At 31.5% G+C, this 26,069-nt stretch overlaps 1 protein-coding gene across 1 annotated transcript; it reads right to left on the reverse strand.

Moving 5' to 3' along the window:
- Nucleotides 1–733: 733 nt before the first annotated feature.
- On the reverse strand, nt 734–1,408 carry LOC107956785 (uncharacterized). Its single transcript, XM_016892307.2, has one exon. The coding sequence runs from the start codon at nt 1,113–1,115 to the stop codon at nt 954–956; it is 162 nt and encodes a 53-aa protein (XP_016747796.1). The 5' UTR covers nt 1,116–1,408; the 3' UTR covers nt 734–953.
- Between the last annotated feature and the right edge of the window lie 24,661 nt (nt 1,409–26,069).

The raw sequence follows: 26,069 nt of genomic DNA on the forward strand, positions 1-26,069 counted from the left end.
CACTCAGATTTTGATTTCAAGTATTATGAATGGAGAAATAGTATTGGGAGAACTTTGTCTTCCGTTTTGAAGTCTAATTTAACTTGTCTGAACTTAGTCAAAACCCAATGTGGTAACTGGATATGGGAGATTCTCATAAACAAAAAGATATATATTATAGTTAAAATCATGTATGCAAACCCATTCTTTACCATGGACTTGGTTCAATTAGCTCAAAATAACTTGGTAAGTAAAAACCATACCATAATTAATTGGTATGATTATCGGAAGCGATCAAGTCACTTCCAACATGTAGGAAATATCCAAACTTTGGTAGATTATGTACTTGATGGTAATGAAAAAATCATTGATGAAATATTAAGCTTGTTCATAAAAAGTGTGCTTAATAAAATGATACGTATTCATTAAAAAGATCAGTGTTTTCATTGTTCAAATATATAAAGAATTCTTCTATTAAAACCATTTTCACTGTCTGATCGAAATGGTTAAGGTAACCGTATTAATACCTAAAAACCTTCTTACTTTCTTAACCTAATTTTATTTTTCTTATTTCATTCTCTGGTTTTTTTCCTAAACAGCCATCATTTGCTCAATACTTTGAAACTTGCAGTTCAGTAAAGCTATGCGTATGACTTAACAAAACTTACACATAAACTTCATATTAGCTTAGACAAAAAAGAAAAAAGAAAAGAAAACAACACTATACATAAAATATATGGAAACTTTTTATATAATGTAAATATGGATAAGTTTAGGTTTTATCTGATTTAACAAAGGAAACTTTGTAGTCTAAAAAGCAGCTAAAAGGCAGGAGAACCTCACTAAAGCCCTAAGCTACATATGATTCTCTTCTGCTATATTTACAGTCGGAAAACAAGAAGCTTAAATTTGCTGCAAAAATGCTTAGACTCATGACATTAATCCTTGAGTCCCAAGTTTGCAGCAAATACTTGTTAGTCATGCCAGCAAAGGAGCATAACCACACATCTTCTGATAATGTATAGCCTGCCTTTTTGTTGTCTGAGATACCCTCCTAGCTTTCTGCATGAAACCTTCTTCTTGGACTCTCCCATGGCTGCTGCACCACTAGAACTACTGCTTAAGCTGATCTTCATGTTGAAGTCTCTCCTTTGTTTTACTCTCTCTTTGATATCTTTTGGAGTGGCACAATAGAAAGCAAAAAAGCTGAAAATGTTGTTGGAAATGAGAGAAATGGTAAAGGCTTCTTATAGAGGGTGGGATGTGGTCTGGATTCCTGCACCTCACCTTCCCAATAAAAGAAAATAAAAATCCAATTCCTTTGTCTATCTATGGATGGGACACGTTATCATATGTAAAAGAATATTTAATGTGGGAATTACTAACCCTAGACAGTTGGTCGGCCATTGATGAAAGAACTTGGGAACTTTGAAGGGAAAAGGTTTGAAAGGTGAAGAGGATAGGAGAGCATGCATGTTTTCATGAATGTGATTTGGTTTCATTCATTTTGATTTTAATTTGAGGTGTATTAATGTTTCATTGTCACGTTGTTTTGACTACACATTCCCATTATCATTATTTATCCAAGCTTCCCGTTTGCTCTCATTTCAGTTTGTGAAAAATATCTACATTAACATTTTAGTAAATCAATTATTATATTTGCTATATTATATAAAAAATAATTAAAGCTCAAAACTCAAAACATGAAAACTTCGAACTTCAACCCCGTCCACGTTAAACTAGATAAAATATATGAAAGTAAAAATAAGTAAATAAAAACTAAAAATCCCACATGTGTTGTCTCGTGCTCCACACTAATATTACCGAATATAATTAATTAAAGAGTGCAGGCTGCTTCAATGGTTTCGCTCATTCCATACGGAAGGGGGATTAATCTATAATCCTTCAACGATTTTAGCTGTCAGTTGTGAAGATGCTAAGAATTGACCAAACATCTACCTAAATTCCTGGAACCCTTGGTCCCTTTGACATACAATTTGTTGCTTACAGCTAGCTATCTCCCTATCTGTATATTTCAATTTTACACTCACCTCGCATTGCATGCATACTTCACTAAATTTACTAAACATATGTTAAACTAAATCTTTGATATATAATATAGTCAGCCATTGAATTTGCGTTAATATTATCATCCTTGATGATATCTCAGTATAGAAATATATATTCTGAATGAAAATTATACCTATCAATTCTTATCCAATTCAATTTAATTTTATAATAAAAAAATTAATAAGATTTTCTCAATTTGAGACTAAAAATGATTTAAATAAAATATGATCTAAACTTAAATTAATCCGAACTCAAAACAAATCAAATATGAAATTATCCAAATTTAATTTAATTTTTTAATTATTTGTTAGAAAAAAAGATAATTTCAGTAAAAGTAAAAATAATATCTATAATCTTAATTATTAAATTTTTTATATATTTTTTGGTATTCTCTATGTCCATTTTGTGGTCCATATTCGGAGTTTATGGTTATTTCTCTCAACAATGTTATCTCCAAGATTCAAAACTACTATATAGAATGCAATGTGTCTTATCATTCACATTTATTGGTATTAAATTGTTTTAATATTATAACTTATATATATACCATTTTGAATTGCGACAAAAGTTCATTACTTTCGCTATGTATAAATAGCTTTTTCTTATATTTGTTCTCCTATCATTATGTATAAATTTTACTATCTTACCATTTAAGATCTATAATTATATACTATTATTACTAGGTTAAATTGTTAATCTATTAACTCAAACAAACAAAACATAATACATTTGGGCTCAAAAGTTTTCAAAGTTTGTTTCTTAGTATTAATTGCCAAAGCTTCATCTAGGTATTCATTTTTAAATTAAAACTATAGTCTTATATATTTATTTTTAACAATAATTATTATTTATTCTATTAATTAGGATTAATTTTAAATAAATCTTAGTCAATTAATTTACTTTAGTTAATTAATTAATTATTAAATTCAACCTAAAGACTCGAAAATATAATTTAGAGATAAATAATAAAATAATCTAAACCGTAAATGACTTGAACACAAAAATACCAATGTCAAAGTTGATGGCTTGAACCTAAAATATTCTGAATTCAAAAAGACCCTAACCCAAAACAATTTGAACTCACAATTGACTCAAAAATTTGAAAATAAAAAAAATACTTAACTCAAAATTACCATAATTAAACCAACATAACTAGTTGAATCCACCCATCTATAGCAAATCCATATTTTTAGCAATTCTGCACACTTAAAAACAATAAATTATAAATGGCAGAAAATAGATTTATGTAACAATGAATTTATAAAAAAAAATTATACAAATAAAAATGAGGTTTTAGTTAAAATGATAAAGTTAAGATGTTAAAACTTATATTATTTCATGCTCAAATCTTATTATGGGTGTATTTTTTCTAAATTTTATATAAAAATATAAAGATATAAACACCTACATAGTAATATTTCTTACTTTATAAATAAATGATCTTTTTATAATTTTACGATTGAATTAAGAATCAATTGATAAGTGATGTCAACTCAGTCACATACTTTGTAATTACACTTTTAAACCATATTTAGTTTCAACTTTTTAAGAGAACTAATAACATTAAACTGTTAGTAGAAAGTTTGGAAGAATAACATTATAAACTAAGTCACTTGGCAAATAAACTTGTATAATTTAAGATTTTGTTCACATCAAATTATAGTTTTAAATTTAGATAATTCTTTCTCTTAACTCTAATAAAATAATAATAACATTAATTTTCTAGAATATGTATCATTGTTTTGAGAAACATGATATTATAAATATAAATATACTGGAAACCTTTGATGATTGTTAAAAAGGAAAAGACAATAAAAGAAAAGAATTAAAAGTCACAGGGAAGGTTTAGATTGCACTATACATGACGGTTTAAATGCTCCCTATGAAATTTGATCCAAAAGAAAATAATTGAAAATAAAAAAAAGGTTGTCGACATATAAATAAGATAAAAAGGTTAGCCAGCTTTAACTTCACTACCGTGCGGCTTTTTTTGTGTGCACCGGCTCAACTCTTAAGTCTCTTTCATACATCATCTTTAATTAGGATGTTTTAAAATCTAAAATTTGGTAGAATAAATTTGAACCAATTATCCCAAAAATATCCACCAAACACACACCATGGTGAAAGGGAAACTTGTCCTTAAATGGAGACACTGCAAATTTTAAATTATCTCAAATGACACCATTACCAAACAATGGGACCATGTTTTTGTCTCCAGTTGTTGCTTGCTGCTTTTATTCAATATAAACACACTCATGTATTAAAATATTTCAAACATGTCCTGTACAAAGAGGACCGGTGGGCACGTGATTATCCCGTGAGAGACATTGCCTTTGCCTTATCTATTAAAGACAGCCAAGATTTTTGTTATATCATTGCTCTTGGTAACTAGGGAGGCTCCTTTGACTTTTTTTTTTTAATTATGTTTTACAGTAAATGATTTTGGTTTTGGGTTAATCCACGTTTATGTACCCTAAGATTGGATTATCGTATCTTTGTCTTGGTTTCTTCGAAGATTTCGTATTGCAAGACGTACGCTTCAATGTACTAAGTTGGAATTTTGTTTGGTTTCGGAGATTCGTATCTAGAATTAAACTTATTTAGGAGAAACATTAAATTTTTAATCAAGCAACCATCCTAGCTGTTAATGCTGTATGTTGAAAATTGGTATACTGAATACCTACAATTAGAGCAGCCCGACTTACTAAATACATTTAGAGGTGGCAGTGGATTGAATATTTGGAATTTGGTAAAATTTGAATATACAATTTTACTTTAAATTTGTTTCATTTATTATTCACATTAAATTTGAGAATTATTATTTGAATCAAATTAGTTAAATTATATGTCACATATTTAAATTCGTTCAATGTTTAAATTTAATAAATATATTTTTTTGTGTTTAAAAAATAAAGAATGAGGTTAATGATGAATTCACATAAACGATATATTCAAAAGTAAAGTATATTTAGATATCCATTATTCAAATTTAAATCTATTATCTATCAAAGTAAATGAATTCGGATAATGGACATTTTAATGTTAATATCAGCATCTACTCTGAATTTATTACAGATAATATTTAAATATCTAAATTTGAAATTACACTAATTGGCAATAATCAAATCTACAAAATAAATATAAATAAAATATTTGTAAATATAAAAAAAGCACTGTATATTCCTAAAAAGAGAAGCAGTATGTATGAACACATATTTTATCTATCAAAATAGGGTTTAATTATATCAAATCACTATCTAACTCACTATTTGACCAAATAAAAACACGCCTCCTAAATTGAAAGATCGATCCGAACTTGTACATCTGACAACTTTAAATATTTAACTTTGGCCATTTACTAAATAAGATATATATCATGATAGTGTATTATGAGTGGTTGATTTCAATCTCTGAGTTTCAAATCTGATAACTGTTTTTTTAAATGATACAAAAATGCGATGTGGGCGTATGACGAGCACAAAAGTAATATAATAAACACGCCAAGTCGTTTACATAAGAAACGTACATAACATATTTATATTTGGTATTTGATATATTTTATAATTTATCTTATATTTATATATATGTTAGATTATTTTAAGGATTGTGTTGTTTATTAAAAGCTCGAAATTCTATTGGAGTGATTTGAGAAAAAGAAATGATAAATTTTTTAATAAATTATTTCGGACTTAGACACTAATGTTTAAAATTCAAACTCGATTCAAGCTCATTTTTTAATTATTTAATATATTATTTAATATTTAATATATTATGTAATTTACATCACATATAAATTAAATTTATAATAATCAATAATATGATTGACATTGGAAAATAAGTTGAAGACTTTCAAATTTTCAATAAAAAATACATTAAATTATTAAATATTAAATTAAAAATAACATAATTTTCAAAAATAAACATAATATGAATAAACTTAAAACGAATTTGGGTTACACATTATTTACAACATAAGTATGATATTAATATAAAGGGTATTAATACCATATATGAGCTCAATCCAACCCAACCTAACATAATCCATGATTACTATTATAGTTTGATACACCATCATTATCATCACCACAATAGTAATAATAACTCTTAATTCACGATTTAGTCCTTAAAGTATACTTATTTTTCTCATTTTGATACTTACTTTTTTTTTACCCATTTTATTACCTAAAGTATTCCTTTATTATAAGTTTTAGTATTGATAAGAGTTGATGACAAATTTCTTCAATGATTGTTGCTAAGGAAATTGCGACATGCAAGATATGTTACAAATTCTAGTGGCTTGGAGTAAAGTCTAAAAGTTATATGCCCCACCCCACAAATTAGTATTGACATATTGAGGTTTTTAGTAGCTACCATTCGTCCAAAATTTATGTTCAAGTAGTCCAAATCATAAGTAAACAATAGCTTTATCTAATTCTTCTCCCCTTCCGCAAACATCCCATGAATGCGAAATTTCCTTTAAATTCTTAGAACGCCAACTTGTGCATATTTCACATTTTTCTTCTCACATATATAATAAACTTTTGAATGAACGGCAAGAATCTTTTTGGTGTCTTCTTTTATTTTAAAAAAATATATTATGTTTCAAATTTAAGTTTCTTTTTGATTGAGCAACTTGCTATGTGTTGGATATTGAGCATCAATTATACGAGGTTAATGAACATCAGCCAAGTGAGAACTTTGAATCGAAGAATTTAAGTAAGTATCATATTTAAGGAGATTCAAATTCTATTGAGTTAAGATAAATGAAAAAAATATCTCTACTTATTTAATGCCATATAGAAGACCAATGGAACATAATTCTAGTAGCATGTCTCATTTACACCAACAAAAGATTATAATCCTATAATGCCAATTTAATGAAAGCTTTATTATGTACTGTATACCAATTGAAGAGAGTACAAATTTAATTAATCTTAGGAACTTGTTTTCATGCAAGTATTTTTGTAAACAAATTGTTTTAATATATAATTTGTAATTAAGCTTTCAATAGAATGCCTGAGTGGAAGAGTAATCTTAGTTGATGTATAGATGTGAGGTTATAATGTAACACCCCTAACCTGTATTCATCGCCGGAATAAGGTTATGGAGCATTACTAGAGTTTACATTTCAAAACTATCAAAAATATAAATCATTTACTTCACAACATCAATCATAGCAAATTCCATCAATAACATACATATTGTCCCTTATACAAGCCTTTGGAGCCTAAAAACACATTAGAAACAAATCGAGATTAAATCGGAAACATTTAGAATTTTTTGGGAAAATATGAAAATTTTCAAACTACAAGGGTCACACGGCTGAGACACACGCTCGTGTCTCAGGCTGTGTAGGCATTCGAAATAGGGACACATGGTCGTATTCCAGCCTGTGTCAGTGCCCGTGTAACTCACTGACTTGCGTCACACAACCAAGCCATGTAACACCCCCTAACCCCGAACCGTCATCGAAACAGGGTTACGAGGCATTACCGAACATATCAGACAACTTACGAATAATTCATAAATAAAATAACATTCGTAATATAATTGAAAAAAAAACAAGTCCCTATAATGAACTTTCGAAGTCTAAAACATGTATTAAAAGTGAAATGGAACTCGTTAAAATACTCCGAATTTTTTTTTTATAAATTTCGACAGCATTTTTGGTTATTTTTACATAAAACCCCCTGCAATTAAAACCATATAATTTCCAAATATAACCAATTCAACCAATTCATTTCACATTCTCATTTTCTATTGGAGTGGGAAAATAAGATCGAGCTAGTCTTCGAATGCCACAACTATTCAGGGAGCTAAAAGGTGAATCTTGCAGCCATCGAGTTCTTGGATTATGCATTGTATGGTGGGATCAACTCGTGACAAGTCGAAGACGAAATGGTGAAAGGCCTATCTCCACTTGGGCTGAAATGAAGTCGATCATGCGAAAACGATTAATCCCTTCCTACTACCATCAAGACTTATACCAGCGGTTGCAAAGCCTTACTCAAGGTAATAGAAGTGTTGAGGACAACTATAAGGAAATGGAGATAGCAATGATCCGGGCCGGTATTGAGGAGAATCGAGAGGGGACTATGGCCAGATTTCTTGCGGGCCTAAACCGTGACATCACCAACATAGTTGAATTACAACACTATGTTGAAGTGATGGACATGGTCCATATGACTATCAAAATCGAAAAACAACTCAAGAAAAAAGGGAGTTAGCTGATCTTATCCCAATCCCTCCAACACTAAATGGAGCCAAGGAGCCAACAAACCCCTTGTTCGAACTAAGGAGCCTGTTGTAGCGACCAAATCTAGCCAAATCGTTGGTGAGCCAAGTAGGAATAAAAACAAGACCATGCCAAATCACACGAGAGACATAAAGTGTTTCAAGTGCCAAGGCTGGGGGCACATAGCTAGTCAATACCCTAATCGACGAGTCATGGTGATAAAGGTCGACGACGAGATCGAATCCGAAGAAGAAATTGAAGAGAGCCTGAATTGCCAATTGATGAAGAAAAAAATTTAGAGTACCCGGTGGAAGGAGAAATCATTGTGGTAAAGCGAAGTCCCAGCATTCAAAGTGCTGAAATTGAACAACAAAGGGAGAACATTTTTCACACCTGATGCCACATCCAAGGCAAGATGTGTAGTATGATCATTGATAGTGGGAGTTGCACTAACAGCGTAAGTAGCATGTTGGTGGAAAAGCTCGGTTTACCCATGACCAAACATCCAAATCCGTACAAGTTACAATGGTTGAATGACGGAGGCGGGCTTAAAGTGAAAAAACAAGCCATTGTAGCATTTTTCATCGGGAAGTATCAAGATGAGGTGGTGTAAGATGTCGTGCTAATGCACGCGGGGCATTTCCTTTTGGGATGTTCATGGCAATTCGATAAGCGCGTGATCCATGATGGTTATAAAAATCATTATACATTTAAGCACTTAGGCAAAAATATAACCCTAGCCCCACTTACCCCAAAACAAGTGTACCAAGATCAATTAAAATTGAAAGAATTTATGGAAAAGCCAAAGAAAAAGAACAAGAAAAAAATAGTAAAAAAGAGAAAGAAAAGAAAAATGAGAAAAAGAAAGGAAAAAGTGAGAGAGTTGAGGTAAAAGAACGAGTGGAAAAAGAAAGTCAAAAAGAAAACGAGAGTGGTAAAATGAGCATGTTTGTGAGGAAAAGAGAAGTGAGGAAGTCCTTGCTGATGCGCCAGCCCGTGCTTGTACTAATGTACAAGGAATATTTGTTCGACACTAACGAACTTGATAATACGTTGCCTTCTTCTGTTGTTTCTTTGCTTCAGGAATTTGAGGATGTATTTCCAGAAGAAGAGCCTAGCGGGTTGCCTCCTCTTCGAGGCATAGAGTACGAAATATATTTCGTGCCTAGAGCTACAATTCCGAACCGACCGACCTACCAAAGCAACCCCGAGGAGACTAAAGAGTTGTAGCGACAAGTAACAGAATTAATGGAGAAAGGATATTTACGAGAAAGCTTAAGTCCCTACGTGGTGCCCGTTCTGTTGTGCCCGAAAAGGATGGCTCGTGTAGAATGTGCGTGGATTGCTGAGCCATCAACAAAATTACCATCAAGTATCGTCATCCTATTCCTAGGCTCGACGATATGTTAGATAAACTCAGTGGTGCTAAATTTTTCTCTAAGATCGACTTGAAAAGTGGTTACCATTAAATACGCATGCGAGAAGGGGACGAGTGGAAGATGACATTTAACACCAAATACAGTTTATATGAGTGGCTAGTGATGCCATTCGACCTCACCAATGCATTGAGTACCTTAATGTGATTGATGAACCATGTTTTGAGAGCTTTTATTGGTCATTTATGAGTAGTTTACTTTTGTGACATTCTAATTTATAGCAAAACTCTTTCTGATCACATTAAACATTTGCGTGCTATTTTGGAGGTTTTACAGAAGGAAGTTGTAATAGCCCGATTTTGGGCCTAGTCGGAATAGTGGTTTTGGGACCACAAATTCGACGAGGATAAAATTTATTTTTATTATATTTTTATGGTCTACGATTTCACAAAATGATTTTGTGAAAATTTCGTTAGAAAATTTTGACGTTTGGACACTCAATTTAGTCAAAAGAACTAAATTGTAAAAAAGTACAAAAGTTGAGATCTACATGTTAGAGGTGTCCAATTGCTATGAAAATTTAAATTGGAGGTCCTTATATGGTAATTAGACCATTGGTTAAGTTGGTGGGCAAAAATGGACATGGTTAGGCATGTTTCCAAAGTTTTTCATTAAGGGCATTTTGGTCATTTAGTTATTAAAATGAATTAAAAACAAAATTAAAGCCAATTTTTGTCCATCTTCAACCCCTAGGTCGAAAATTGCATGGAGAAACCATGGCTAGGGTTTTTCAAGCTTCCAAGCTCGATTGTAAGTCTGTTCTAGCCCGTTTTTAATGATTTTTACGTTTTTGAAATCCTCGTAACAAGATTTACCTATTTTTACCATTATTTTGAACCAGGGTTTGTGTTTAAAAATTTACCCATGAATGATATGCATGTATTTTGATGTTTTATGAAAGAATATGAATGTTTGGAGTGTGATGAACGTCTTTTACTAAGTGATTTTCGATGAAAATGCCTAAAAGGATAAATTTGTAAAAGTTATAAAATATGTCACAAATGTGTGAATAAGTGAGAATTATGGACTGCTATAGTTATGAAAATGGTTCGGCTAGGCCTAAAATGTAAGGAAATTGAATAAAAATTATTTTACGAGCCTAGGGGTAAAATTGTAATTTTATCCAAAGTGTATTTTTGGACTAAATTGAATAATGTGAGTGTTAAGTAAGTTAAATATGTTATTATAAATCAAGAAAGACAAGAAATTGACTTTGATCAGTGAAAAAGAAAAGTGAGAAATTTCCCGGTTGAACCTCTAGAGTAGAAAAGATACGAATGAAGTGACAATAATGATCACATGTGTGGCACGGGTTGTGTGCAGGCCACTATGTGAAAGAGATAGTAATGGTCACGTGTGTAGTACTATGTGCAGACTACTAGTGTACCGGGTACCATTGATTATAAAGGTGGTTGCTGTGTGCTGATTCTACCGGTTATCATTGATTGTAAAGGTGGTTGCAGTGTGCTGATTCCGCCGGGTACTATTAATTATGAAGGTGGTTGCTATGTGCTGATTCCATCGAGTATCATTGCCTATAAGAGTGGTGCTATGTGTTGATCCACCATGTATCTGTTATTATTCCGAAGTGTTCATCAGGAAATTGACTCAGTGAAAATACATGAGAGCAAGTAACGACTAATTGTAATTGAATATGACTATGGGATGAATGAGTGCAGGTATAAGTGTGAAAATTTACGAACAATGTGCTCGATATTTGATCAAACCATCAGTAAGATGCAATGGAGTAAGTGAAATTATGAAAGAGTAAATTTAGCAACAAAACAGTTTTGGATAGCAGCAGTTGTGTGACTTTGAAAAATCACTTATAAATGGTGGATATCGGATTAGAGAGTGAATAAGATATTAAATTAAATCTGAATGAGTCCATTTTCACATAAAAGAGACATAGCAAGCAAACAAGTTTTATATTATGAGTTATTTGAATTTTAGTGAGACAGGGATAGAATGATTTCAGAATCCCCTGTTCTGACTTTGGAAAATCATTAAAAATTGTACAAAAATAATTATGGATAAAATTTATATGTTTAGAATACTGAATAAGTCTATTTTCAAAAGAAACAACAATAACATTATCTGAATTTTATACTATGAAATAATTAATTTTTAGTGAAGAAATGTCAGAACTGTCGAGCAGTGAAATTGGGGAACTTTAAAGAATAAACTGTACTTATTGGCTAAGAAAAAAATTCTGAAAATTTTGTGGTAAGAAGATATATGAGTCTAGTTTCAGGGAAATTAACATATCTTAATTTGGAGCTTGGTAGCCCAAGATATAAATAAATTAGTGACTCTAACTCTGACAAATAATTTGAATTTACATACATGAAAATATTGAAAGTATGGATAATGTTGTTTAAGTGTGTTATACACATTAAGGATGTGGAATGCAGAGGAGGAGGAGGAAAATTGGGAAATATATGAATGATTTGTGTATAATTGGTAATATGCTTGATTATAATTGATAAATGATGAAATAAAAATGATGCTTATATTTGCGCATTATTGGTCATGATTTAAGCTCATGTGGGAAAATAAAGTTTCATAGTATGTGTGTATGGTATATTTGGTTTATGAATTAACACATGTTGGTAAGTTTGATACATTAATAAATGTTGTGCTCATCCATGCTCATAATGCTTATGCTATATGTTTATTTGGTTAACATATTTGATGTACATGCTTAGGCTTTGACCAAGTTGTGGCTGGATTATGCCACGTTAAACTTATAAGTTATGCATTGAAATGTAAGTGCCTAAATGGAAATATTCTTGTGATCATGACAGGGGTGGTAAGGTTTAAATTATGTAATCTCTAGTGAAATGGTTTATCATGTGGTTAGTTCCAAAAAGAATTATGCTTAAATGCACTAGCTTGCGACTATGGTTGAACTATATGTTTATGTCTTATGTGATATGCATAGGAAACTGGTGTGGAAAGGTAATGAAATAGTAAGTTCATATTTGAAGTGAAAAATGACGAAAAAGGGAATGATGAGTTGAATTGATGTTGTTATTTAAGATAAAGTGATATTTTCATTGCAAAATTGAGAATTTCATAAATGTGTTAATCAATGGTATAATCGAAAAACATTGAGTTAAATGGTAAATACATATTAATATTGAACTTACTAATATTGAATTTTACATGAATTAAATGAAAATTGCTAGTGATATGATTTGAATTGCGAGCATAATAAATTGTGAACTGAATGAAATGGAAATTAAGCATTGAATTGCATGGGTATGTATCGGGTCTCGTAGGCCCTATTTATTATGAATATAATATTTTGAGGATATATTGTGAAGAATTATAAAAGCATGTTAAAAAATTTAAAAGTTTTAATTTAGATGAAATTTTATAATACGGTTAAACACGTTTACAAGCGTTTGTGTTCTGGTAATACCTCGTACCCTATTCTGGTGTAGAATACGGGTAAGGGGTGTTACAGAAGTATTTTATGCGAACCTGAAGAGATATAGTTTCTGTACTGATAAAGTATTTTTCGTAGGTTTCATTATGAGTGCGGGTGGCCTTGAGGTGGATCAAGACAAGTTTTAAGCGATCCAAAAATGGCCTCGTCCCAGCAATATCAGCCAAGTTAGAAGCTTTAACGGCCTTGCCAGCTTCTATAGGAGGTTTGTGCCAAACTTTAGCACCCTAATTTCCCCATTAACGAGTATTATAAAAAAGAACTCTCCTTTTGTTTAGACAGATGAACAAGAAGCTGCCTCTAATAAAATTAATGAATGCTTGACTAACGCTCCACTTTTGTGGTTACCCGACTTTAACAAAACTTTCAAAGTGGAATGTGATGCATCAGGCATAAGTATAGGTGCAGTTTTGACACAAGATGGGTGTCCGATGGCCTAATTTAGCGAGAAGCTTAATGGGGCTACGCTCAACTATCCCACCTATGACAAGGAAATGTACGCTTTGATACGCGCATTGGAGACATGGCAGCACTATCTTTGGCCGAAAGAGTTCGTTATACACAATAACCATGAGGCCTTGATGCACTTGAGAGGGCAACCAAGCTCAACAAATGCCATGCCAAATGGGTCAAGTTCTTAGAATCTTTCCCATATGTGATTAAGTATAAACAAGGTAAGGAAAACATTGTTGCGGATGCAGTATCGCGTAGGTATGGTCTTATTAACTATTTGGATATTATGTTGCTTGGGTTTGCTTATTTGAAGGATCTATATGTTAATGATTTTGATTTTGGAGAAATTTACAAGCTATGTGTGCAAGGTGCTTATGATAGGTATTTTCGGCAAGACGGATTCCTTTTCCGAGAAAACAAGCTGTGTATACCCCAAGGTTCAACTAGAGATGTGTTAGTTCATGAAGCGCATAGGGGGCTTAATGGGACATTTTGGCATAGCTAAAACTTTGGCTGCACTTCAGGAACATTTCCAGATGAAACGAGACGTGGCTAAAGTGTGTGAGCATCGTATTGCTTGCAAGAAGGCTAAATCCAAGATCAAGCCACATGGACTATACACTCCGTTGCTGATTCCGGAAGCACCATGGGTGGACATTTCCATGGATTTCGTTCTAGGGCTTCCTTGAACAAAGAACAGCAAAGATTCTGTGTTTGTCGTAGTAGATAGATTTTCAAAGATGGCGCATTTTATTGCGTGTAATAAAACTGATGACGCATTAAATGTTGCTAATCTATTTTTTAGGGAGATCGTGCAGCTGCATGGTGTCCCTAGGACCATCATTTCGGACTGTGACACTAAGTTCCACAGTCATTTTTGGAGGACCTTGTGCAATAAGCTTGGCACCAAGCTGTTGTTCTCAACAATGTGCCATCCTCAAACCGACAGCCAAACGGAGGTCGTTAATCGGGTTTTGTCAACACTATTGCGGGCAATTGTTTGAAAGAATTTAAAGACATGGGAGGAATGTCTACCACACATCGAATTCGCGTACAACCGATCGATGCTCTCGGCTACCAAGCATTCGCCATTCAAGGTAGTATATGATTTCAATCCCTTAACTCCTTTGGATTTGTTGCCTTTACCTTCTAATCAGTTGGTGCACGTAGATGGAAAGAAAAATGCAGAATTTGTGAAACAATTGCATCAATGAGTTAGGGATAATATTGAAAGAAGAACCGAGCAATATGCTCACAAGGTCAACAAGGGACGTAAACGAGTGACACTCGAACCCGATGACTGGGTTTGGATTCATATGCGCAAAGAAAGTTTTCCAACTTAAAGACGATCCAAACTCTTACCAAGGGGAGATGGTCCTTTTCAAGTTTTGGAAAGGATTAATGACAATACTTATAAGTTGGATTTGCCAGGTGAGTATGGAGTTAGTGCTACCTTTAATGTCACTAATTTATCCCCTTTTCATGTAGGTGACGATTTAGGGACAAATTGCCTCGAAGAGGGGGGATGATGCAACCCTAGCTCGAAAAGCTATGATCAATCCAATTGAGCTGGCTCAAGAACCTATAACTCGGTCTATTGCCAAAAACTTCCAAGATGCTTTAACAAGTTGCATCGATCGAGCTTGGGGAGAAGGAGTAGCCGGACTCAATGGCCATACAAGGGCCAGCTTAATGGTCGTCCCATGCAGCTTATTACAAACTGAATTTTAGTTCACTTTAGCTCATTGAGCTCATTTGCTCTTTTTAAGCTTACTTTAATTTTTTTACAATTTTAGTTGCTGGAATAAATTTAGTTGTTTAACTAAGTTAGTTAATTTAATTTCAGCTTATTAATATGTCTTAATTTGAACTTATTAATTTTGTGTTTTACTTTAATTCATGGTTTAAATGTGTCTAAAGAAGAGACAAATTAATTAGCTGCTGCTGAACTTAATTTGTGTCTTAGTTAATACATGTTTAATAGTTGTTTTAATGTGTCCAAGTCTAAGACAAATTAATCTCATGTTTCTAATTAATTTGTCTAGCTGAATTTAAGTTGTTTTAAGCTAATTTTAATTTTGTTTCAGTTATATGCATGGACGACATTGAATGGGGTGTGATGATGGTTGAGATGCTCCAAGCACCTCTTCGTTGAGTCCAAGAGACCTTAAGCTGCTGATTTCTCTTCCCAAGCTGGCCATTGTGATCTCCAACAGCCCTTAAACATTTTCACAGTCTTGCTGGAGGTTCCTTTCACACTCATGACTATTCGGTTTGAGCTTTCACACCAAGATGGCTGATCAATTTCGTTTGTTCACACTGCATGGCTGTTGAAGTACCCCAAGCTACTATTTAAAGTCCAAGACCAATCAACTCTTCAAGGTATCCTGTTAAAGATGGTTCATACGCTTGGGCCGAACCTAATTAGGTCAATTCAGTTCCCAATCACTTCAATTAATTTCTAGCTGAATCAAGGCATCTAGAAGCTGACCACTGACGTCCTCCATGCTCAAGGAAACGTCAAGGAAACTGTTACGAACTTTCCAAGAAGTTTCAGCTCATTAAAGCTAAAATCATTTGTCCATTTAGTTGCCCATGTGTCTATTCGGCTAGCATAGATTTCTAGCTATAAATACTTAGCTAATTTCTTGTTGTAGGGACTTTGCCAATTTCATGAATCTATTGAAACTTGTGAGATTTCCAATTCTCCTTGTTCTTTTCGGGACTGAATTGACTTATCAAGTTGTCTTGTGGTGTCATTTTTCCTTTGTTAAACTGAACTTATCACCTCTGGTGTGGCGTTCATTATACCTTTGGTTCCTATCACATTTGATAGCGGGTCAAGGTTCCTTGCTGATTTCCTAAACCGACATTAACGTAAGAGCTAATTTTGAGACTCGGGTCAACAATATCCTTATTGTTGGTTCATTCCCTGTTCATTCCCTTGTTTAACCAGCTTCCTTTTAAACCTTATTTGAAGCCTACCTTCTATCTTTTACACCCCTCTTGAAACAAACAAAGTCTTACCCCAAAAGCACGATCGGGCAAACTAACACGACTCGTAACTACAACAACTGAGCTCGTATCATTTATTCATGACATCGATAGATTCACTCAAAGCATAAGCAATTTACTATCATATGAATACATATTTTATCTCATTAAACCTTTTTATAACATCATAATATATCCCAATTACGTACTTACCGTATCATTCCCTTTTCTTACATGTTTCATATGTATATTACAAGCATAATCATAAACATCAATCATATCCACAAGCTTAACATAAGCCTAAGCATCCACACTAAACATGTTAGCATACATGGTATAAATCATAGGCAAAAATAATATATATATAGCCATTGATCTCGACATGAACCATTAGAAATTGTCACCTATCTCAACTTTAATAATTTCCATGTATCAACAGATCAAGGATATTCATATAGTTTCATGTCTTAATTCATATCAATTTCTTTACCATTTCATTTGCATAACACATAAGACATAAACACAGCATCACTTAAATCATACTTTTCATAATCATGAATGTTTTTACTTGAACCATCGATACGTCATACCTTTCTATAATTGTCGTGGTGTAATCAATCGGAACCCTTACCAGTTCATCCCTTTCCATGCCCATTGAACCACTTAGAATAATACCAGATACACGGGAAAGCTCACACAAAGTGTGCTAAACTTATAGTCGTAGCTCACATGAGCTATAAAATGGGTCTGCTCACACAAGTTGTTGGTCGAAATGTAAGCTACACGATACTGCTCACACAAACTGTTGAGTATCCGCAACTAATGCCAGACCTAAGCCATCAGTAGGCATTCAAGACCAGCACCCGAAAGATGGTTACCTGGGTCTGCTCACACAAGCTTTCAATCGAAACGTAGCTACACGGTGCTGCTCACACAAGCTGTCAAGTAACCGCAACACATGCCGAAAACTCAGCCACCGGTGGGACGCTCAAGACCAACACCCGAAACACTGTAACCCTAATGACATGTCATTTGTATCTTTTATATTCCTAAGGTTCAAACAGGGCTCGATAGTCGTAGTACGTCGTTGAATTTTTATCGTTTCTTTACTCGATAAATTGTATAATTAACATATATATTTATTCATTTTCAATAAAATCATATAATAACATTGAATTTAATCAACATTATACATAGTACAGTTCATACGAACTTATCTGACTAAATTACAGAAATACCAAACTTTAGGGGTATTTTGGTAATTTTCTATTTTTCTAGATTTTCCACCCGACCTTGATCAATTTTTCTTGTGAAGTTATCAAAACCTCCAAGGTAAAAAATGGTTTCTTCTCCCATTACAATCGGCTACCAAGCTTTGAAAAAGATGAATCAAACTTTTGTTTAATTTATTTTAATATAATTATCAATTTACCATATTAACCTTAGTTAATAATTAAATAAAACATCAAATTCATGTCCATTATTGTCCACTAACACCTTGAATAGTCTCATTACCATTTAAGTCCCTTCTCCTTTATTCAATTAACCATTTAATCACCCAAATCAAATAGTGATTAAATTTTACATCTTTTACAATTTAGTCATTTTTAATTAAATAACCATCAAAACGTTAACAATTTTCAACGAAACTCTAATACAACCTTAATGACACTCTATAAATATTTATAAAAATATTTATGGCTCGGTTTATAAAAATGAGGTCCTGATACATCATTTTCTAAAACCTCTTGACCTTAAGGTCATATCACTTGAACTTAATAAACCGCTTATAACATAAATTATCAAATTGAAAACCCTTTTTAAAATCATATTTGACTCATAAATATTAAATAATAATATTTACGAACTTACTCGTCAGATTTGGTGGCCCCGAAACCACTATTTTTGACATCACTAAAGAACAGGCTTTTACATATAACTTGATAAATAAATTAAACTTAAACCAAAATTTTTAGTATTGATTAGTAGATTATGCTCTAGATAAGGTTTGCCAAATGTAAAGAATAATTTTGAATTCCTTAAAAAATTCTTATATTTACTTCTTCAATTGTATTTTTGGTGTAACTTGTATTTATACATTCACAATTTAGCAGTAAACAATATATATAAATATGTAGATTTGTATACCTATGAACTTACCTAATGTATTCAACTAATGAGTTGGTTCGCAGAGATTATACTGCAATATTTCTTTTTTCCTGATTCTCCTTCGTACGATTTAATCATTGATTTATATAATAATTTATATCACATTATCAGTTTTTACGACTTTAAACAATTTAAATTCATGTATATAATATCTTTTATTCATTTTGCATAATTTTCTTAAAATTTTGTATTTTATTAAATTTAGTCCCTAAAACTGAAACTATTATATCTTTCAAAATCAAGCTTTGATTTTCAATCTCATTACAATTTCATCACTGTACAACCCTCTAAAAACATATATTTTTAGAAATTTCATAACAATTTTACATTATTATAATTCAGTTCTTATAAACAATTGAGAAAATTTACTTAATAAATTAGTCTTCTTTCACAACCAAGCTTATAAATCTACCATTTAACACCAAGAACATCTAAAAATCATTAATGATAAGTTTTAATACCTTTAACAATTGTGCAAAAATAGTCCCTGAAATAGCTAGATTAAACTACAACAATATTAAAAACATAAAATTTATGAAAAACGGGCTTAATTTACTTACTATGCAAGAGGGTCAAAAGCTTCAAATCAAAACAATGAATTTTATTTTCTTGAGCATTCGGTGAAGACAAAAAAATGGTAAGAAGATCACCATGTTTTTTTGTTTATTAACAATTATTAATATTATAATTTAACATTAAAAATAACATAAAAATACAAAAAAATAACATCCACAATCCCACTATAATAAAAAATGGAATTATTGCCACTTTACACCTTAACCAGTTACTGATCAAGCAATTTAGCTATTAAAATTAATAGTGGTTAGCTTTTCGAGTTTTTACGATTTAGTCCTTTTTTAATTAACTATAAAATCATTAAAATTTCTATACAAAAATTCAATTCACTCATATTATAGCTCTTTAAATATTTAATAAAAATATTTATGAGCTTGATTTATGAAAACGAGGTCTCGATACCTCATTTTCTAAAATCACTTTCGGTACACACAACTTGTACTTGGACTAAGTAACTAATAAATAAAATCTATTAAATCACGATTCACTATTATACTATATTTAACTCATAAATACCAATTAAATATATCTACGGACTCAGTCATTGAAATTATGGTCCTAAAACCACAATTTTCGACACCACTGAAAAACGAGCTATTACAACTCCCCCTAAGAAAATTTTGTCCTCGAAATTTTTACTTGAAAAATAGGTTTGAATACTGTGATCTCATTAAATTTCCGTTTCTCAATTAGCTTCTTTCATACTCATTAACAGTACTCATTAATTTCATAGTTCTTTTATTTCCAAAGCTAAAATTTTAATTGGTTCTTCATCGCAAGTCAGATCGGGCTATAAATCAATTTCATCTAGAGATAACATGTCTGACGGATCAGAAAGATAGCAGCGAAGCATTGAAACATGAAAAACATTATGGATTCTGTCAAGTTCTGGAGGTAATGCTAGTCTGCAAGTCATTAGACTCATTGTTTCGATAATTTCATACGACCAAACAAATCTCGAACTAAGCTTTCCTTTTCTACCAAACTGTCACATCTCAAAAATCGAGTTAGTAGAAATTGGGTTAATGAACTGAGAGTGGTCACACCAAAATTGTTTTAGTGATTGAGTAGTGGTGGAGTTGTCCTTGATGATTAGCGTTTGAATCCCTTCCCTCTCATTATTTTCTATACGGTGCAATTTTGTTTCCAACCTTAGCAAATGTCACATCCCATGTTTGAATTATTTTCTATTAAAATGAAAACAAGAATTAATGTGGTAAAGTGGTTAGGAGCTTTAATTAAATCTTATATGTCCTAGGTTTAAATCTCCTCATCACTATCCTTTTTAATTAAATTTTTGTGAATTTGGATCATTTTCCATATTTTAATTTTTTGTATTATATATAATGTATACAAAAAATAGAATTAATAATATATATAATAATATATAAAAATAATATAAAAATATATAAAATATTAGAATATATATAATAAAATAGATATAATATATAAATAAATTGATTATAATATTAAATATGTAAATAAATTAAACCAAAAGAGTTTCCTTTTTTTCTTGATTTATTCTGCAAAGATCTAACTCCTCAAATTGATCCCTAATTGGAACTTTCGACGAGATAATAAACAGATTGTTGACCTTTGGAAAGAGTTGGAAAGAAAAGGGGAAAAAGCTTTTTCACTGTTTGTTCTTTGATTTAAAAAAATTCTAAATTATTTAAAAAGGAAAAAAACAAACAAATAGGGAAACTCAGCTATTGGAATCGAACCGATGACCATCGCATTACAGATGCGATGTTCTAACATCTAAGCTAAGCGAGCTCAAATAATAGAAATTTGGTATCTATAGGGATTCAACAAACTATTAGGATCTTATCTATTAACTATCTATTAGTTATTCATAATTAATATGAATTATAAACTCGAATTTAGAAAAACTAGAACTTTTTCTAATTTTTTATTCCATACTTAATATAAATATATAAATATAGCATATTTAATATAATAATGGTAGATTCAATCTAATATTCAAGCTAATGTTGATAGAATCTAATAATTAAGAATATAATAATTCTATTTAAATTATATATATTTATTATTTATCTATATATTTAATATCTTTTTTTATATCTTAGTTATATTTCCTTTATATTAATATAGTAATATAATATTACTAATATTACTGACTCCATTTTTATTTTCTAGTTTATTTTATATTTTAGTATATTTTACATCTAAATTATATAGAAATTTTTTTATATAGATTTCATTTAATCGATCGATTTAATAGATTTAATATAGATTAAATTTATTTGTATTTAGTTTAGAGTTCTAAATAGAACCTCCTCTTTCTGTTCTCTTTTCTTTCTCCTCCACTGTTTCTTAGGCTTAAACCACAATCACCACACCATCGAACCACCACCTTGCCACCTCTCTCCTGTTCTTTTTCTCCAACGCCGCACCTAGCACCACCCTCCACCATTGTGGCAACCACCGCGCCCAACCACGCAACACCACCCATTTTTCTTATTTTCTCTTCTCCTTTAAGTGAGTGATCGAAACCCATATCTTTTTTTCTTTTTCCTCTACCAAACCGTCACCTCTGTTGCCAAAGCATCGCGATCGTTGTCGTAGCACCATCACTGATGGTTGAGATTCTTCCTCTTTCTTCTTCATTTCTTCAACTTTTATTATTATTTTTAGTCATCAAAAAAAACTTTGCACTATTTATTTTTAATTAATTCTTAATCCTAAACTTATTTCTTGGACTTATTTTCATAATAGTCATTCTTTTTAGGTCCTGCTTTCCTTTCGTTTCATGATCAAGACGATATACCGATCCTTCCATTCTAATTGTGATAGTGTAAGTGTAAGGGTTGAGTAGAGATATTTCTCTCCTCCCTACTTTTTCTCTTGGCTGAATACTTTAAAGGGTCATAGAAAATTATTTTCTTGTGTATTAACATCTCTTATGTCATGTTTATTGAAGGGTCGATCAACACCAACCCAAGAGACCATTAACGTTGGGATCGAAATACTAATCCAAGTGATTATTTTTAGGGTAAGTGTTAATGGTAACCGATAATCAGCTTATCGTATCTACCTTAAAAATAATATTCTTAATGTAGGATCGCCTTTGTTGATTGAATAGGTAATCTAATTGTTAGATCCAAGTGTGAGCATTCTTAGAGAATGGCCACACATCAGATCTACGATCAGGTGTGGGTTTGAACATTGAACAAAAGTAAATATATGTTTTATATTGATTAAAATCATTATTATTTAAATGATGTTTGATGAGGATACTTTAAGTATCCATTAAGAGATATAAAACCCATCGATATGGACTATGTCAAGAAAGTGATTCCAAACCGTATATGTTGTGAAAAGCATGTTGTATGATCTTGATGATTATTATTGATATGAAATGTATGAAAATCTCATACTCATGTTATGTGATCTTATTTCATATGTGATTTTTGCATGCTTAATAAAATGTGAAATATTGATATAAAGTGTATATATGTGATTTGCATGTTAAGCATTCCTATGTTATTTTAAGTGAAAAGTGATATAATGAGCATGTCTCACATGCCAAAGTGAAAACTGATTTTTAATTGAAAAAGTGATTTTGTGGCCATATCACATGCATAGGGTGGGATACGAGAAAGGTGGAAGAATGTGGCAGTATATCTACAAAAGTGGTGGCCTATCCACAAGTGTTATTTTGTGGTAGTATATTTGCAAAAGTGGTGGCTTGTCCACATTTTGATTATGTGGCAGTTTATCTGCATTACCGTGACACTTTTCACAACTCGGTGTTATAGGATGGATGAGTTTTGGCAAACTTGATTGTGGTGTGTATTGGAGATGGGTAGGACCGTTTTCATAAAACCTGCATCATTTTACGAAAAGTGCATTGACATGATCATGCAAAGTATAAATGTGAAATATTGAGTTATATGAAACTAATATAATTATTATGGTTGTATAATGTATATGGTCATATGTATGTGATTCTGTTTATTTTAATCTCACACTGGGCTTAAAAAGCTCACCCCATTAGTGTTATAATCTTTCAGTTAACACTCAGTCATAGGACTTGGATTTAGCTTTCATTAGAGCCTTTTGGATGCTTTTACCTAATGAACATTTTTATGAATTTTAAAAATCGTTTAGATTTTGTTTGTGGACTTTGGACATTTCTTTTTATTTTTGGCTTGTGGTTTATTTTTATAAACTTTAGAACTGTCATACATTCATGCAAAATTTATGAGATTTCAGGTATTTTAAATTATGGAATTTATTTAAACTATTTACGATTTTTCTTAGTTTTAAACAAAATTATAACTTGTACTTTTCTAAGTAGTTTTATGAAAGTCTGCTGCGAAAGATTTTTACCCAAAAACATTTTTATAAATAATTAATATGCAAATTCTTTATTTTCAAATAACTCAAAATGACATTATAATATAATGTCACCCTTTCCTTTTAAATGATTATATTTTTTTAAGTATTTCTCAAAGAAACAAAATCAATAAATATTTAAATTCTTTTAGTTTTCACAGAACAGCTCAAACCTAGTTATTTTCAATAAGTGAATAATTTCAAGCATTGTTAATCTAACTTCTAAGATTCGACCATAACGTCTAGGCCGGGTTTGGGTGTTACACGAACTGTAAGACTTTCTTCCATGTGAAGACTTGTACAATCTAAAAATCTCAATGACATACAATTTAGTTAATTTTTTCAAGCGAGTAATCAGTCCTGACTGGAATAAATGAGTTGATTTCGTCCATATATCCATAATAACCCACTGAGACTGAATTTGTCCTTTTTAGAGTTAATGCCAGTCGCGATACAAGTCCATCAAAACACATTTCCATTTCCACTCAGGAATCATAATAGGTTGTAGCAAAACCTAACGAAACCTGATGCTCGATTATTACTGGCTGACATTATTCCTGACTATCAGTAACTTTGTTCAGTCATTATACATGTAACACCCCTAAACTCGTATCCACAGTCAAAATAGGGTTACGGAGCATTACCTTAAAAATGTAACTCGAATCATTCAGTTCCTATCATTTCATAAATCATTACATAATCAATTCAAACACATCCATTCAAACACTTTAGAAACTATTCGGGACTAAATCAAAAACATTTAAAACTTCATGGAAAAAAGATGGAAAAATTCACACTGTAGGAGTCACACGGACATGTGGCCAGGCTGTGTGACTCACATGGTTCAGACACACGCCCGTACTGTGAAATGAGTATGCTCACACGAGCTGTGAAATGAGTATGCTCATACGATCTGTGAAATGGGCCTGCTCACACGACCTGTGGGTTTGAATGTAAGCTACACGATACTACTCACACGAGTTGTGGAGTATCCGCAACTCATGCCAGACCTCAGCCATTTGTAGGACATTCAAGACCAACACCCGAAACATGTAAACCCTAATGACATGTCATTTGTATCCTACGAATTCCTAAGGTTCAAACAGGGCTCGGTAGTCGTCGTACGTTGTTGAATTTCCATCGTTTCTTTACATGATAAATTGGATAATAACACATATATATTACTTCATTTACAATAGAACCATACATTAAACATTCAATTTAATCAACCATTAAATGATTATATTTCATACAAACTTACCTGGCTAAATTGCAGAAAGGTCAAAGTATAGGTGCATTTTGGTAATTTTCTATTCTCATCGATTTTTCACTCGATCTTGATATAAATTAATAATTTTATTAAATCTATTAATTTAGACAGTAAAACAATGTAGTTTATTCAATTTAGTCATTTTTGACATTTTTACAAAATTACCCCTAAAGTTTTTACTTTTAGTCAATTTAGTCCCTTAGCCTAAAACATGCAAATTAACCATTTTTAATGCCAATTCACATTAGCCGAATATTCATGGCACACAAAGCAGGCCAGATTTGCAAAAATTTTATATCAAATCCTTGTACTTTTATTATTTTAACAAATTAATCCCTAATCGATAAATTCATCAAAAATCACTTAACAAAATACTTTGAAATAACAACTAATATTTCAAATTCATCATTTAACATAAAAAATCACTAGATTCATCAATGACAACATTCAAAATCTTTAACAGTTTCAAAATTGAAGGTATGGGCTAGCTGGACCTAGTTGCAACGATCTCAAAAACATAAAAATAATAAAAACGGGGCTAAAATGACATACCATGCTAGCTTTACAAGTTGCCAAAATTACAAGTTTAAACTATGGCTTCTTTCTCCATTAAAAATCGGTTAAGAAGAAAATGTAAAAGATGATAAAACATTTTGGTTTTATTTATTTTAATTTAATTATCAAATTACCATTTTAACCTTGGTTAATAAGTAAATAAAACACAAAATTCATGTCCATATTTGTCCACTAACTCCTTAAAAGGTTTAATTACCATTTAAGTCCCTTTTCCTTTATTCCATAAGCCATTTAATCACTCAAATCAAATAGTGATCAAAATTTACATCTTTTATGATTTAGTCCTTTTTAATTAATTAACAATCGAAATGTTAAAATTTCTTAACGAAACTTTAATACCACATTAATGACACTCCGTAAATATTTATAAAATTATTTATGACTCAGTTGATAGAAATAAGGTCCCGATACCTCATTTTCTAAAACCACTAACCTTAGGGTCTTACCACTTGAACTTAATTAATTATTCGAATAGCATAAATTACCATATCAAAA

The sequence above is a fragment of the Gossypium hirsutum genome, chromosome D07 (genome assembly GCF_007990345.1).
Source record: "Gossypium hirsutum isolate 1008001.06 chromosome D07, Gossypium_hirsutum_v2.1, whole genome shotgun sequence".
NCBI classification, from domain to species: Eukaryota; Viridiplantae; Streptophyta; class Magnoliopsida; order Malvales; family Malvaceae; genus Gossypium; species Gossypium hirsutum.

What these genes read in the sequence shown, in the direction of transcription:
- LOC107956785 (XM_016892307.2), bottom strand. Translation starts at nt 1,115, where the DNA reads ATGAAGATCAGCTTAAGCAGTAGTTCTAGTGGTGCAGCAGCCATGGGA.